This window comes from Suncus etruscus, chromosome 4 (assembly GCF_024139225.1).
Source record: "Suncus etruscus isolate mSunEtr1 chromosome 4, mSunEtr1.pri.cur, whole genome shotgun sequence".
Lineage (NCBI taxonomy): Eukaryota > Metazoa > Chordata > Mammalia > Eulipotyphla > Soricidae > Suncus > Suncus etruscus.
The window spans coordinates 163,466,089-163,478,997 of record NC_064851.1 but is presented as its reverse complement, the minus strand read 5'-3'; the positions used below and the strand labels follow the sequence as shown (position 1 = coordinate 163,478,997).

General features: G+C 41.5%; 1 protein-coding gene across 1 annotated transcript in view; it reads left to right on the top strand.

Annotated features, from left to right (window-relative positions):
• Positions 1-11,669, top strand: part of TNFAIP8 (TNF alpha induced protein 8) — a 35,422-nt gene extending 23,753 nt beyond the window's left edge. Inside the window, exon 2 of the mRNA XM_049771410.1 lies at positions 10,971-11,669. Within this exon, the coding sequence (XP_049627367.1) occupies positions 11,036-11,536 (501 nt within the window). The 5' untranslated portion in view covers positions 10,971-11,035 and the 3' untranslated portion in view covers positions 11,537-11,669. The remainder of the gene's footprint in view (positions 1-10,970) is intronic.
• Positions 11,670-12,909: the final 1,240 nt, after the last annotated feature.

The window sequence follows — 12,909 nt, the reverse complement described above, 5'->3', positions numbered from 1 at the left end:
GGAAAGGAAAAAAATCAGATTTAAAAAAAAATATATTTTATAGAGTCCTCTCCTTAAGACAAAAGAGTATTTTATATCTCCCTATACTTATAGATGTATTAAGCGAATATTTTCCTTGTTAGGCTTTAGATGTGAGAAATGGATTTAATTTACTGGGGCACTTCTTTGAATTGCTATAAAAGGTATGAATTATTCCAGCATTGGGTAAGTTTGTACATTAAATACTTTGAAGAATACAGAGATGAAAAGATATAGTATCCAAGTTATAAAACTCTCATATATGACAGAAAAAGCACACTTACTTGAAGAGATGTGTTCTTGTCAGATTTGAAGAGGTTATTCCATCAGTGTATTTGAACTGGCTTCTTAGAAGCAACAGCATTTAAACTGAGCATGAAGGGTTGGTTGATCTGGACTTTTTTCAGACTGAGACAGAAGGAGGGGGGTTAGGAACGTCTTAACAGTTTATGTGTAAGATTTGAGTACCTTCTTTGATTTTTTTGGTTTTGTGGATTGTTTTTGTTTTTGTTTGTTATTTCTTTGAGGAGTTGTTTTGTCTTGGAGAATAGGCTAAGGAATAGTTTTCTGGGCTGCTCTGCCACGTGTGGTATTTGAAAGTCAAATGAACATTGTCTTAATTTCGCCTTTTTTATACAGAGAAAATGGCAGTCTTGTAGTCTTTAAAAGCAAAAGCCTCTTCTGAGAAACACAACTTTAGATACTTTTGTCTTTGTATGAAAATTGTGGAATATAGTTCTCCATACTAAGATATGGCCCACTTATATCTTACAGGGGCCATGATCATGTATGTGGTCCAGTGTTGACCAAGTAGGTCACAACTGAAACCATGCATGACTGTAGGAAAAAGCAATCACTTAGCCTTGCCACTACGAACAAGTCTCCTGACTTCTGAGCCTCAGTTTCCCCCATTTAGCTCTCTAAGGGTCAAGAAATTAGAGGACCAAGTTAGAATAACAACTATGAAAGTATTTTTGCCAACAAATGAGAACAATATGTATTGGCCATGGATACTAGTATTAGAGACTGCACCAGTAAATCAGTACTACAGTGTGCCTCCAACATTTAACACAGTTGTTGAACTCTGTTATTGATTTTGTTTGTTTGCTTGCTTGGTTTTTGGGTCACATCCGGCAGCGCTCAGAGGTTACTCCTGGTTCTATGCTCAGAAACCTCTCCTGGCAGGCACGGGAGACCATATGGGATGTCCGGATTTGAACATCCATCCTTCTGCATGCAAGGCAAACGCCTTACCTGCATACTATCTCTCTGGCCCCTCGTTCCTGTTTTCTTAGCAGAGTGTGAACGTTCATAGTCATCAAGACCCAGGGTATCTGACACAATGGGAGAAGTTGAAGTTATTTGCCTAGCATGTGGCCTGTCTATGTTGGCTCCCTGGCATTCCAAATGGTAACCGAAGCATATTCTGGAGTGCATAGCCATTAGTCGCCCCTAAGCATCTCTGGTGTGCCTCCCCACCCACCCCCCAAAAAACTATAATTTGCTCTGGTTTCTGTGCAAAATATGCCAGAATTTTTTGGTGAAAAATTGAGAGGAAAAATTATGAATCTGTTCATAATAATCTACATGAATCATGGCTTCATGGCCAAAGTTATGACTAATTGAAAAATCTAGAGCATAGTGTTCTGGTCATATAGCTCAGAGCTGTGGGTTCCTCCAACATGATCCCATGTTCCACCACATGAGCTTCTTTTTACCCATACAGCTTGGACTGTGGTCCAGTGAGTCTGGGCTTCTTTTTCTAGATCTTCTCAAAAGTCCCTCTTGCAGATGCAGAGTGTCCACATGGTTGCAAATGCCTCCCAGATCACTTCTCTACCTGGTCTTCTTTCTACTAATAACCTTCATGGACCAGAGAGTTCTCCATATTGGTGTGTTTGAAGTTTTTCTAAAATTCATAGGATGGATGTGCACTCCTAGGCTTCTGGTGAGCAGCTGCACTGTTGGGTAGCCCTATTTGTCCCCTGTAGTCGCAAGCAGTTTGTAAGTTAGCTTAGAATGCCATCACTTTTTTACTGTTGAAATCTTTCTCTTCCATGGACATCTCTTGAGTCAATCTCTTTTATACAGTTCTTTTATACAGATCTTCCATGCTGACTGTGTTTAATAAGAGCAATTGGGGCCAGAGATAGTACAGCAGTCGGTATGCTTGTATTGTATAGGGTCAACCTGAGTTCGTTCCCCAGAACCACATATAGTTCTGCCAAATAATGAGAGTGATCATAACAAACAATGATATTTTTATATATTGATCTAATTCTTTCACAGTTCTGAGCACTTTCTATTGACCATTCTTATTGACTCATTAAACTGTATATTGTCCCCATATGCCTCTAAGAAAATGGGCTGAGGATATTCAGTAGTTTTGCTGTGGGGTCATGAGCACTAGGTAAGTAAGTGGCTTATCTCAATATTATGACTTGAGAGGCCTGCGTTGACTGTCACTGCATTGCTCACTTCACCACGCTGCCCCTCTTGCTCGACACTGTTCTTATAGGATCACTGGGAATCAGTCCACAGGGTAGCAAGAACCCAAGATAATTTGTCAGACAGCACTTTTTTTTTTTTTTTACTGTCCTTATTAATTCACACTTATTAATGGATCCTCTGTAAAACTCATTTGGGAAACTTGGATAAACAAATCTCAAAGGTTCTTTTACTGCCTTTAATATTAATTCTGCCTTTTCTGCCTGTGAAAGAATGCACACACACAGTTTTACACAGGGTTCTTCATTTCATAAAGAATACAGAGGGTTTTGTTTGATATTTATCTTTAGCATCATATGGAAAGAAAAGCTGGCTGGTGCTCTAAACTATATTTTTTGTTTATTTTTGGTTTGGGGGGGGGTCACACCCAGCAGTGTTCAGGGGTTACTCCTGGCTCTGCATTCATAGGTCATTCCTGGTAGTGCTCGGGGCACCATATAGATGTCAGGGATTGAATTTGGATTGTCCGTGTGCAAGGCAAACACTCTACCCGATGTGCTATCGCACTGGCCCCCTATAAATAGTATTTTGTTTGTTTTTGTTGTTTTGTTTTTGGGTCACACCCAGCAATGCTCAGGGTTACTCCTGGCTCTATGCTCAGAAACACTCCTAGCAGGCTCAGGGGACCATATGGGATTCTGGGATTTGAACACCGACCTTCTGCATGCAAGGCAAACACCTTCCCTCCATGCTATCTCTTTGGCCCCTATAAATAGTATTTAACTTTTTTTTGGGGGGGGGCCACACCCATTTGATGCTCAGTGGTTACTCCTGGCAAAGCACTCAGAAATTGCCCCTGGCTTGGGGGGACCATATGGGACGCCGGGGGATTGAACCGTGGTCCTTCCTTGGCTACCACTTGCAAGGCAGACACCTTACCTCTAGCGCCACCTCTCTGGTCCCTATAAATAGTATTTTAATAGTTGTGAACCTTCAATGAAATTGCAGACTCTGGACTGTAGTGCAAGTTCATACTGTGGTATCTCATGGGTTCTCAAAACTATAAACTTCCCCCTCTAACTTGGGCAATCACCTAAGTCCTTTCTCTGCTCAGAAGCTCTATCCTAATATTTACGAGTCTAATATTCCTTAGGATTTATGTCTAAGCATCTGCAATACTACCATTAATGAGCCTAAGGCTAGCAGAGCTAGGTTGTAAAATCTTATGCCATGCAGAAAAGCAACAAGGCCACTCTTCAATACTTGCATCAAATTAGCAAAAGAGCAGAGATGCGCCTAATGGTTAAAGGAGTTACAGGAATGGACTTCTGATTTGGAAATCATCACTGGGCTGGAAAAATAGCTCAAAGGGATGGGCAGTGCATCTTGCATGCTTCAGAGCCTCAGTGCCACTCTTGGCACTGATGATCACTCACCTGACTTATCACTGGGAGTAGCCCTAGGTCTGTTTGCACCTGAGGAGGCACAGATTTATTTCTTAAATTTAAGTAACAAACCCATGGAAATAATAAGGGGCACACAGTTAAAACCAAATTCAAGATGCAGACACTCCAGAATCAAAGCTACAAAAGAAAACTGAGATCACATAAGAGAGGTCTTGGAGGAGGGTGTTTTTAAAGACATAAGCATTAAAAAACCAGGACAGAAAAGAAAAGAATAAGTACATACTCTTTGCAATGAAATTATGGCTTTTGAATCTCTGACCCTCGTGTCCATCTGGAACCAGCACACTGCTGGGCTTTCTCAGATTCATTATGATTCATTAAGTCTCATCAAATATACCACTTCACACATCAGACTTTAAAGCTCAAAGAAAGGAAATTGCACCCATGTTGACCATTCGGAACTGCTGACCCTGGAGACTTTGTCCATCTGTGCAGTTCTATGGCTCCCTGCCTTGCCTATAGGATCTCTGATTCCCAGAGAGGCTGTAGAAATTGGAACTGAGACTCAACTCTCTGATGTCATCTTGTGGGCCTGTGGGTTTCTCTTTGACACTATTTTTGGTTCATTTCTAGTCCAGCTTTCTTTGGGTCCACAGTTCTGCAAGGACATGGATGATGTCTGTCTACTTGTCTCTGTTAGAATTTGTTTTTGTTCCCTCAAGTCCTGTTCCCTGTAAACAAGCTACATTTCCTGGCAGAATCCTAAGAGCACTCACACTTGTTAGCAAATGGACACCTTTTAAAAAGGGGCCAGTTCCTGATAAAGTTTTCATATAGGTTAGATTTTTGCTGATATCATTGTGGTAAAGGAAGTAGACCAGCTGAACTATGTGGTGTGTTTTCACATGCCCTTCTGGCATTTTGCATTTTCTTAGCTCCTCATCGAAGGAAGGATTTTGACCAAATGTGATTCTATTGCAGCATCAAAATACATTTAAAGTTCAGTTTGTGGAGTTTTGTTTATATACTGGGAAAAAAAGTCTAGTGTGGGATTACTCTATAATTCAGATTCATATATCTCTGGTACAAGTCAGGAACAAGTGGGTATCATTATACTCATCTATAGACAGAGAAACTGGGTTTCGATAACATCCTCACTAGTGTGGTTTATTCATGGAACCATTTAGGTCCCAAATGTGGACTTTTAGAAACCTACCCTGCTTTTCCAGGACCCTGGGGAAATAAGTTACCACAGGAAATATGTACAATTTGTATATTTGTGCAAAAAATCACCTACTGCAATTCCTTTATTTTATGGAGTTTATGTTTTAATGTTCTACTGTATTAAAGGTAGTAAATTCATGATTTTCATATATATAGAAAATGGACTTGTCAAAGATTTTATTTATTTAATTAACTAATGAGGAATAAGTAAACTCTTTTAATCAAAAGAGAGTCCCAGGTGTGACACAGATCAAAAGAAAAGGAATAAGGGTTGGGGAGTCTGGAGTGCAAACTTTGCATGTGACTGATCCTGGTTTGATCTTCAGGACTTTATTTCCCACACCTCACCCACCACTTATATGACTCAAAAACCAAAAAGAATGAATGGGAAATCAGCTGCACCTCTTCAAAATGATATTCATGTGAATCTCTGTAAACAAGAGCTATTTGGACTGTTCTGATTTCTGCACAATGCCTAGTATTCTAACTGGAAAGCCAAGAGAGACTGCCTGCAGCTCACTACCATGGTCATTACTCTGATCCTTCCAGAGATAGTCACCCAACTTCTCCAGTCTGAGCTCACAATCTCAGATGACTGGAGCCTTGTCCTCCCTCTTACTTCCTCTTGGTTTCTTGTTTCTCCATCCTGTTGAATTTCCTAGTCTTTGTGGATTTTTAAGTGTGCAAGTTGGTTTCACAGAGCCCTCCCCCAAGTCTTTATCTCAGGCTTTCCTCTGGAGTGGTACCAATTTCAATGTGGGGAAAGCAGTCCTAGCCTGTTGACTTCTTGTGGCATCAGTCATGGTTGGTTGTGACCACTTTTTTATTGCCTACCCTTACACCCCCAGCCTGTCTTGTTATTAAGTTCCATTTAGCTCTGTAGTTTCTTGGATGCTAAGAGAGCCAGATTTTTATATCTGCTTAGAGAAAAGTCTACAAAATTTTTTCCCCATCTTTCTTAATATGGCTCCACTCCACTCACTTGAAGTAGACAAAGATTCCCAACAATATATATATGCATCAGTGGTCACCACTTCAAAGTTCCAAGTATAAAACATTTGGTAGGTGAAGAAGTGATGTATTTGCTGGTGAGTTGGTAAAATTAGGACCCTAAATGTCTGCCCTTTTATGGCCTAACATTAGGTAATTTTTACTTTCAAAACTTATAATTTTTTAGCTAATAAAAGGTATTATTTTAATCTCTTGAGTGTTTTTTCTTGTGTACAGAGTCAGCATTTTTTTTTTTTTTTTTTGGTTTTTGGGTCACACCTGGCATTGCTCAGGGGTTATTCCTGGCTGACTGCTCAGAAATAGCTCCTGGCAGGCACGGGGGACCATATGGAACACCGGGATTCGAACCAACCACCTTTGGTCCTGGATAGGCCGTTTGCAAGGCAAATGCCACTCTGCTATCTCTCCGGGCCAAGGCAGCATATTTTGCCATTAATATTTATCTCCAAATGTGTCATCTCATTGTTGATGCTAAACCTAGGAGTCCTTAAATATTGTTGATATTATGACAAAGGGAGACATAGTAGAAAATGAATAGATGAAATGAATATTTATAACTATTTCTAAAATAGTCTTTAATCACTTTAAAAGTATGATTATTCTTTGTATATTTTTGAAATTGTATCATTTTCATAAGCCAATAGCTTATTTTCAAGCATAAGCAAATTTATGTTTATAGATTCAAACATTGAATCAATACTTACAATGCTTTCTCTTCTTAGAATTTGTCTCTTTTAAAATTGGATGCTAACAAGGACACACTTCTTTTTTGTAGGCCAACATGTGTCCATGGAGAATTTCTTAAGTATATTGAAGAGAGGGGGAGATGACTTTTACATCCTTTAAGTCATCCAGGTCCCCCCATGTAAATCCAGGAGATGCAATGATGGGAATGAATAAGATAGCTTCTTTTTTCCAAGGAACTTAAGTTCTAGAAACAAGAAAAAAACAGAAATTTAGGCAAATACTGGCTTTGAAACAAAGAAAAATAATGGTTAGCAAATAATTTCAATAAAGTATCATTTACATGGATGCTCTGTGAGAAGAGATTGGCAAGGGCTCAGATGAGGCAGGTGTAAGTAAAGAGGGTGGGAGATGGACAGATTTCAGAGAATTGTGAGAAACTATTATACAAAGCACATGGTAATGGACTGAGGGCGAGGGTGTATGGGAAATGAGAGCTGGGAAATGGAAGAAATTGTTTTTAAGATAGTAACAAATAGAGGAGGAAGATTGGGGATGAGGGCAGGAGGAAATCAAGGGTACACTTTGGGTCATGGTACATTTGAGATACATGCAAATAGCCAAGAAAAACCTTGAGCTCATATACCAAATGAGTTTGGAGAAGAGGCCAAGACTGAGTTATAGTAGGGCCGTCATTCACACAAGGGTGGTATCTGAAACTGTGGAGGGAATGAGATCATCTGTGGTAAAGGTAGAAGGAAGAAAAAAAGTGGGGTCCAGGACCAGCTCTGAGACACCCCAGACCTTCTAGGGATTTGGTAGAGGTTTGAAATTGACAAATGAGCATTTAATTTGCAAGGGGGGAAAATCTTACTTCATGATTACACATCACAACGTCCTAGCCAGCAACTCTCAGCCCCAAACCCGTTGGCAGCAATGAGGTTGTCATTAATGGTAGAAAAGAAATTCACTGTATGTATGTCTTCCCTGAAAGGAGGGTAGGGTGAGGGAGAAGTAGGGGAATGGGGGTGCACTTGATTCTCATTTGCAATATGACGTTAATCCAAAGAATAAAGTAAAAGTAAAAGCATGGAGCTGTTTCGATGTTTCAGAGTCTGAGGTTCCTGTTGGACAAGTGTAACCTAGAGATCAACTTCTCTGAGTGGTTGAGGCTTAGTCCTAGGGTTAGGATGGAATTGATTTTGCTTAGTTGAAGCAACACCTTTTGGGGTTTCTCTTAAGGAAATCTAGAACCATTGAGTTTTTGTTTTATGTCTGGGTTTGAAGTTTAGAGAGTCATTTAGAATCATTAAAACAAGAGTAGGGACCGTAAAATAATTTTACGGGCTGGAGAGGTGGCATGGAAGTAAGGCATTTGCCTTGCATGCAGAAGGACGGTGGTTTGAGTCCCGGCATCCTACATGGTCCCCCGAGCCTGCCAGGGGTGATTTCTGAGCTTGGAGCCAGGAGTAACCCCTGAGCATTGCTGGTGTGACCCAAAAACCAAAAAAACAAAACAAAACAAACAAAAAAAAAACTTTCTAGATGAAACTAGTAACCTTTCAATATTATATGTAATGTGATTCTGAAATTCACATTTGCTGTGTCTGAAACTTTTGCATAGCTCTCCCATAGTAGTCAGGACTTTGAAGGTCTGTGTCTTCCATTTTATAATAAAAGATCATTCATGCTCTTGGTATATGGTAATGTTAACTTCTCTTGTTTTTTAATATGAATTCTTGTGTATGAGTTAATTCCCCTGTCTTCTTGCAAACCATAAGAATAGAAGTGAAGGGCAGGAGAGATAGCATGGAGATAAGGCATTTGCCTTGTATGCAGAAGGTCAGTAGTTTGAATCCCAGCATCTCATATGGTCCCCCTGAACTTGCCAGGAGCATAGAGCCAGAAGAAACCCCTGAGCGCTGCCGGGTGTGACCCAAAATCCAAAAAATAAAGAATAGAAGTGAAGTGAAAGGGGCTGAAGCGGTGGCACAAGTGGTAAGGCATCTGCCTTGCTCGAGCTAACCTAGGACAGACCACAGTTTGATCCTCCGGCATCCTCTATGGTCCCCCAAGCCAGGAGCAATTTGAGCGCATAAGCAGGAGTAACCCCTGAGCATCACCGGGTGTGGCCCAGAAACCAAATAAAAGAATAGAAGTGGAGGGGCTGAGGGTTGGTGCAGGTGGTAGGGCATTTGCCTTGCACTTGGCTGATCCAGGACAATGACGGTTCGATCCCTGACTTCCCATATGGTCCCCCAAGCAAGGAGCGATTTCTGGGCACAGAGCCAGGAGTAACCCCAGAGCGTCACTGGGTATGGCCCAAAAAGAAACAAACAAAAGAATAAAAGTAGATGGGGCCGGGCGGTGGCGCTGGAGGTAAGGTGCCTGCCTTGCCTGCGCTAGCCTAGGACGGACCGCGGTTCGATCCCCCGGCGTCCCATATGGTCCCCCAAGAAGCCAGGAGCAACTTCTGAGCGCATAGCCAGGAGTAACCCCTGAGCGTCACAGGGTGTGGCCCAAACACTAAAAAAAAAAAAAAAAAAAAAAGAATAAAAGTAGAATCCTGCTTCTGTGCTGAAAACCTCAGAGAGATTTGGAACCCACTGCACAAAGCTGTTTGCACAAATGATTTTTCACTTTCTTTTTTTTCTCAAAATACATTTTACTTCCTTTTATGCAGTTTTTCAGTTCAGGTTTCAGAAATTTAATTATCAATATTTGTCCAGACACTATTTTTAATAATATTTTTATTTAAACACCGTGATTAGAAATATGATTGATGTTGGGTTTTGGTCACAAAAAGAACACCCCCCTTCACCAGTGCAACATTCCCATCACCAGTGTCCCCATCTCTCTCCCCCACCCCCTGCCTGTATTCGAGACAGGCATTCTACTTCTCTCTCAATTTTCAGATACCATTTTTTAAGTGAAGCAAGATTTTCAAGGTGATAAACTAAATGACTTTCAGTGTGTGTCCCTAAACATGTGAGGTTTCCATTCTGGTCATTCATTAGGAGTCAGCCAATTTGCACCTACCAAGAGCAGCAGCTACTTTGTCTGAAGTTTTGTGTTAAGTTGTCACTTCTATGTTCCAGTTCCAAATCTGAGTTAGTGGCTCCACTTTGATGGATCATTCCTGACAGGCCCTCGATTTTGAATTTGGGAGCAGCTGCCTTTTTCGCTTTCTTTTTCTTTATGGTTTTTGAGCCACACCCAGCAATGCTCAGAATTTACTATCCTGGCTCTGCACTCAGGGATTACTCCTGGCAGTTTCATCGAGGGTGTTATTGATCAATCCTGGGTACTTGCCATGCACACAGCCCACCCAGGAGTGATCCATAACACCCTAGATGACACTGCCAGGCGTAATCCCTGCACTCTCTCCAGTCCTGTTTTGCTTTCTTAGGCCACTAGCCATCCAAACTAGAAATACTTTTGTACTAGTGATGCCCTGAATGATTCCCTTTCATTTGTCTTTTTTCTCAGGCCTTTCTTTTCCATTACTGAATCACTCTGTTTTTCAACATTTAGGTGTAGGGCTACACAGAGAGAAAAGCTACTACTCTGGCCCCAAGGTTAAATGACCCTGAGAACCCAGCTATGAGGTATGAGCAGAAGGAAAGGGAGAAAGCAGTGTTGGAGGGAAACAGCTCTCCAAGGCCTATAGGCACAAAATGGGAGGGAATTTTGCACAAGAAATGGCTCTGAGCTGGGAGCAGCCCTGACTGTTTCAGAATATTTCATCTCTCTATTCTGTCTTGGGGTTCTGCATTCAGGAGAGACCATACACCATGTGCAAGGCAAATTCCCTGACTGTTATACTCTCTCTGGCTCCAGGTATGCCATTAAACCTCTTAAATCTGAAAGTCTGATAATCCCAAAGTAAAACTCTTGGCTTCCCAGAGCGCATGGTTTACGAAGCACATTTCCTGCACTCAAACTGTATGGCTCTCTCCTCAAGCTGTAAAATGTAAAGAGAACAATGTCATTTATCAAAATAATTAGTGACAAAGAGTTCTTCTCTGAGGAACTAGTGCTAGTAAGTGGGAGGCAAGCCATACGCCATACAGCGGGGGGTTGGAGGGGGGAGAGAACTTCCCCAATAATCTGGTTTTGCCGTTGCTGATATTGACTGTTCTTTAACTCTTGCCCCACCCCACCCCTGTGTGTTTTCAGTGGCCACAGATGTCTTTAATTCCAAAAACCTGGCCGTCCAGGCACAGAAGAAGATCTTGGGTAAGATGGTGTCCAAATCGATCGCCACCACCTTAATCGACGACACAAGCAGCGAAGTGCTGGATGAGCTGTACAGAGTGACCAAGGAATATACCCAGAACAAGAAGGAGGCCGAGAAAATCATCAAAAACCTCATCAAAACCGTCATCAAGCTGGCCATCCTCTACAGGAACAACCAGTTTAATCAAGACGAGCTGGCCCTGATGGAGAAATTTAAGAAGAAGGTTCATCAGCTTGCCATGACGGCGGTCAGCTTCCAGCAAGTGGAATACACCTTTGACCGCAACGTGCTGTCCCGGCTGCTCAATGAGTGCCGAGAGCTGCTCCACCAGGTCATTCAACGCCACCTCACCGCCAAGTCGCACGGACGGGTTAATAATGTCTTCGATCATTTTTCAGATTGTGATTTTTTGGCCGCCCTGTACAACCCCTTTGGAAATTTCAAGCCCCACTTACAAAAACTTTGTGATGGGATCAACAAAATGTTGGATGAGGAGAACATCTGAGACTGCGCACGAATGATGTGATTGCTTATGAATTCTTGGAAGATGGAGCACTGTTGATGAATGAAGGAATAAACGATTTCTGAACGATGACCTCTATTTCAGGTCATTCACTTGTCAGATATGAATGAAAATGCTTTTTAAGGCTTTTTGTATTGCAAGGGTGGTGCAAAGCTTCCTCACAGTTGTGGTCACAGAATGCAGGTGTGGCGTTCTATATACTTGGAAAGAGTTTCTGGCTTCAAACCTCAGAACATCTTCCTTAGTGTGGTGGTTTTGCTGGTGGCACATTGTATATCTCTTATATGTACAAAATTGTATATTGGTTCTCTTTTATTCCTTACTGTGGACATGTACCTATTTTTAAAAGCCAATATCTTTCTCTGTTTTTTCCTTGATATTCAGGAATCAAGTCTTAATTGTGAATTAAGGAATTAGACTGAACCCTCAGAAAAGTAGAAAACAGCTTCTGTGAAATCAGTATGGTAAAAACCCAATCTTTTGACATGATGAATACGCTTCTGGGCTGGAGTGAGAGCTGCATGCTTGCCTTGCATGCACCAGCCCTAGTTTTATCCCTGTTACCAGATATGGGCCCCTAAGCAATGCCAGGAATGATTCCTAAATACAAAGCCAGGAGTAAAAAAAAAGCTAGCTCTCACTTTCTCTCTCTTTCTCTCTCCTCTCTTTCTCTTTCTCTTTCTCTCTCCCCTCTCTCTATCTTTCTCTTTCTCTCTCTCCCCTCTCTCCTCTCTCTCTTTCTCTTTCTCTCTCCCCCGCTCTCCTTTCTCTCCCCCTCTCCCCCCCCCCTCTCTCATTCTTTTAGCAGTGTCAGGATTCAGTACCAGCGATTACACTTCCTCAAAATGTGATAATTCCCCTAACATAATGGCATGTTTTGGCCCTGAAAGGGTGGCTGAGAACTTAACTTTCATGTTATCTTTCAAGGCTAGCTGATAGAATCTTATTTTTGAGTATTCATTTCAAGTGTAAGACACAGAACTTCTACATTGTTTCTGATACTGGAGTAATAAAAAGTAGTGTCAAGAAGATAAACCAGGGCTGGAGAGATAGCATGGAGGTAGGGCGTTTGCCTTGCATGAAGAGGGATAATGGTTCAAATCCCGGCATCCCATATGGTCCCCCGAACCTGCCAGGAGTGATTTCTGAGCGTAGAGCTAGGAGGAACCCCTGAGCTCTGCCAGCTGTGACTCAAAAACCAAAAACAAAATTTTAAAAAAAAGAAAGCTAAATTAATCTTTTGGTGAGAGATCCACCAAAATGACTTAGACTTAGAGGTGGGAGCAAAAGAGAATAAGGGATATTGCTATAGAACAGGAGAATGACAAAGAATGAATTTTGAAGTTTAATGTTTG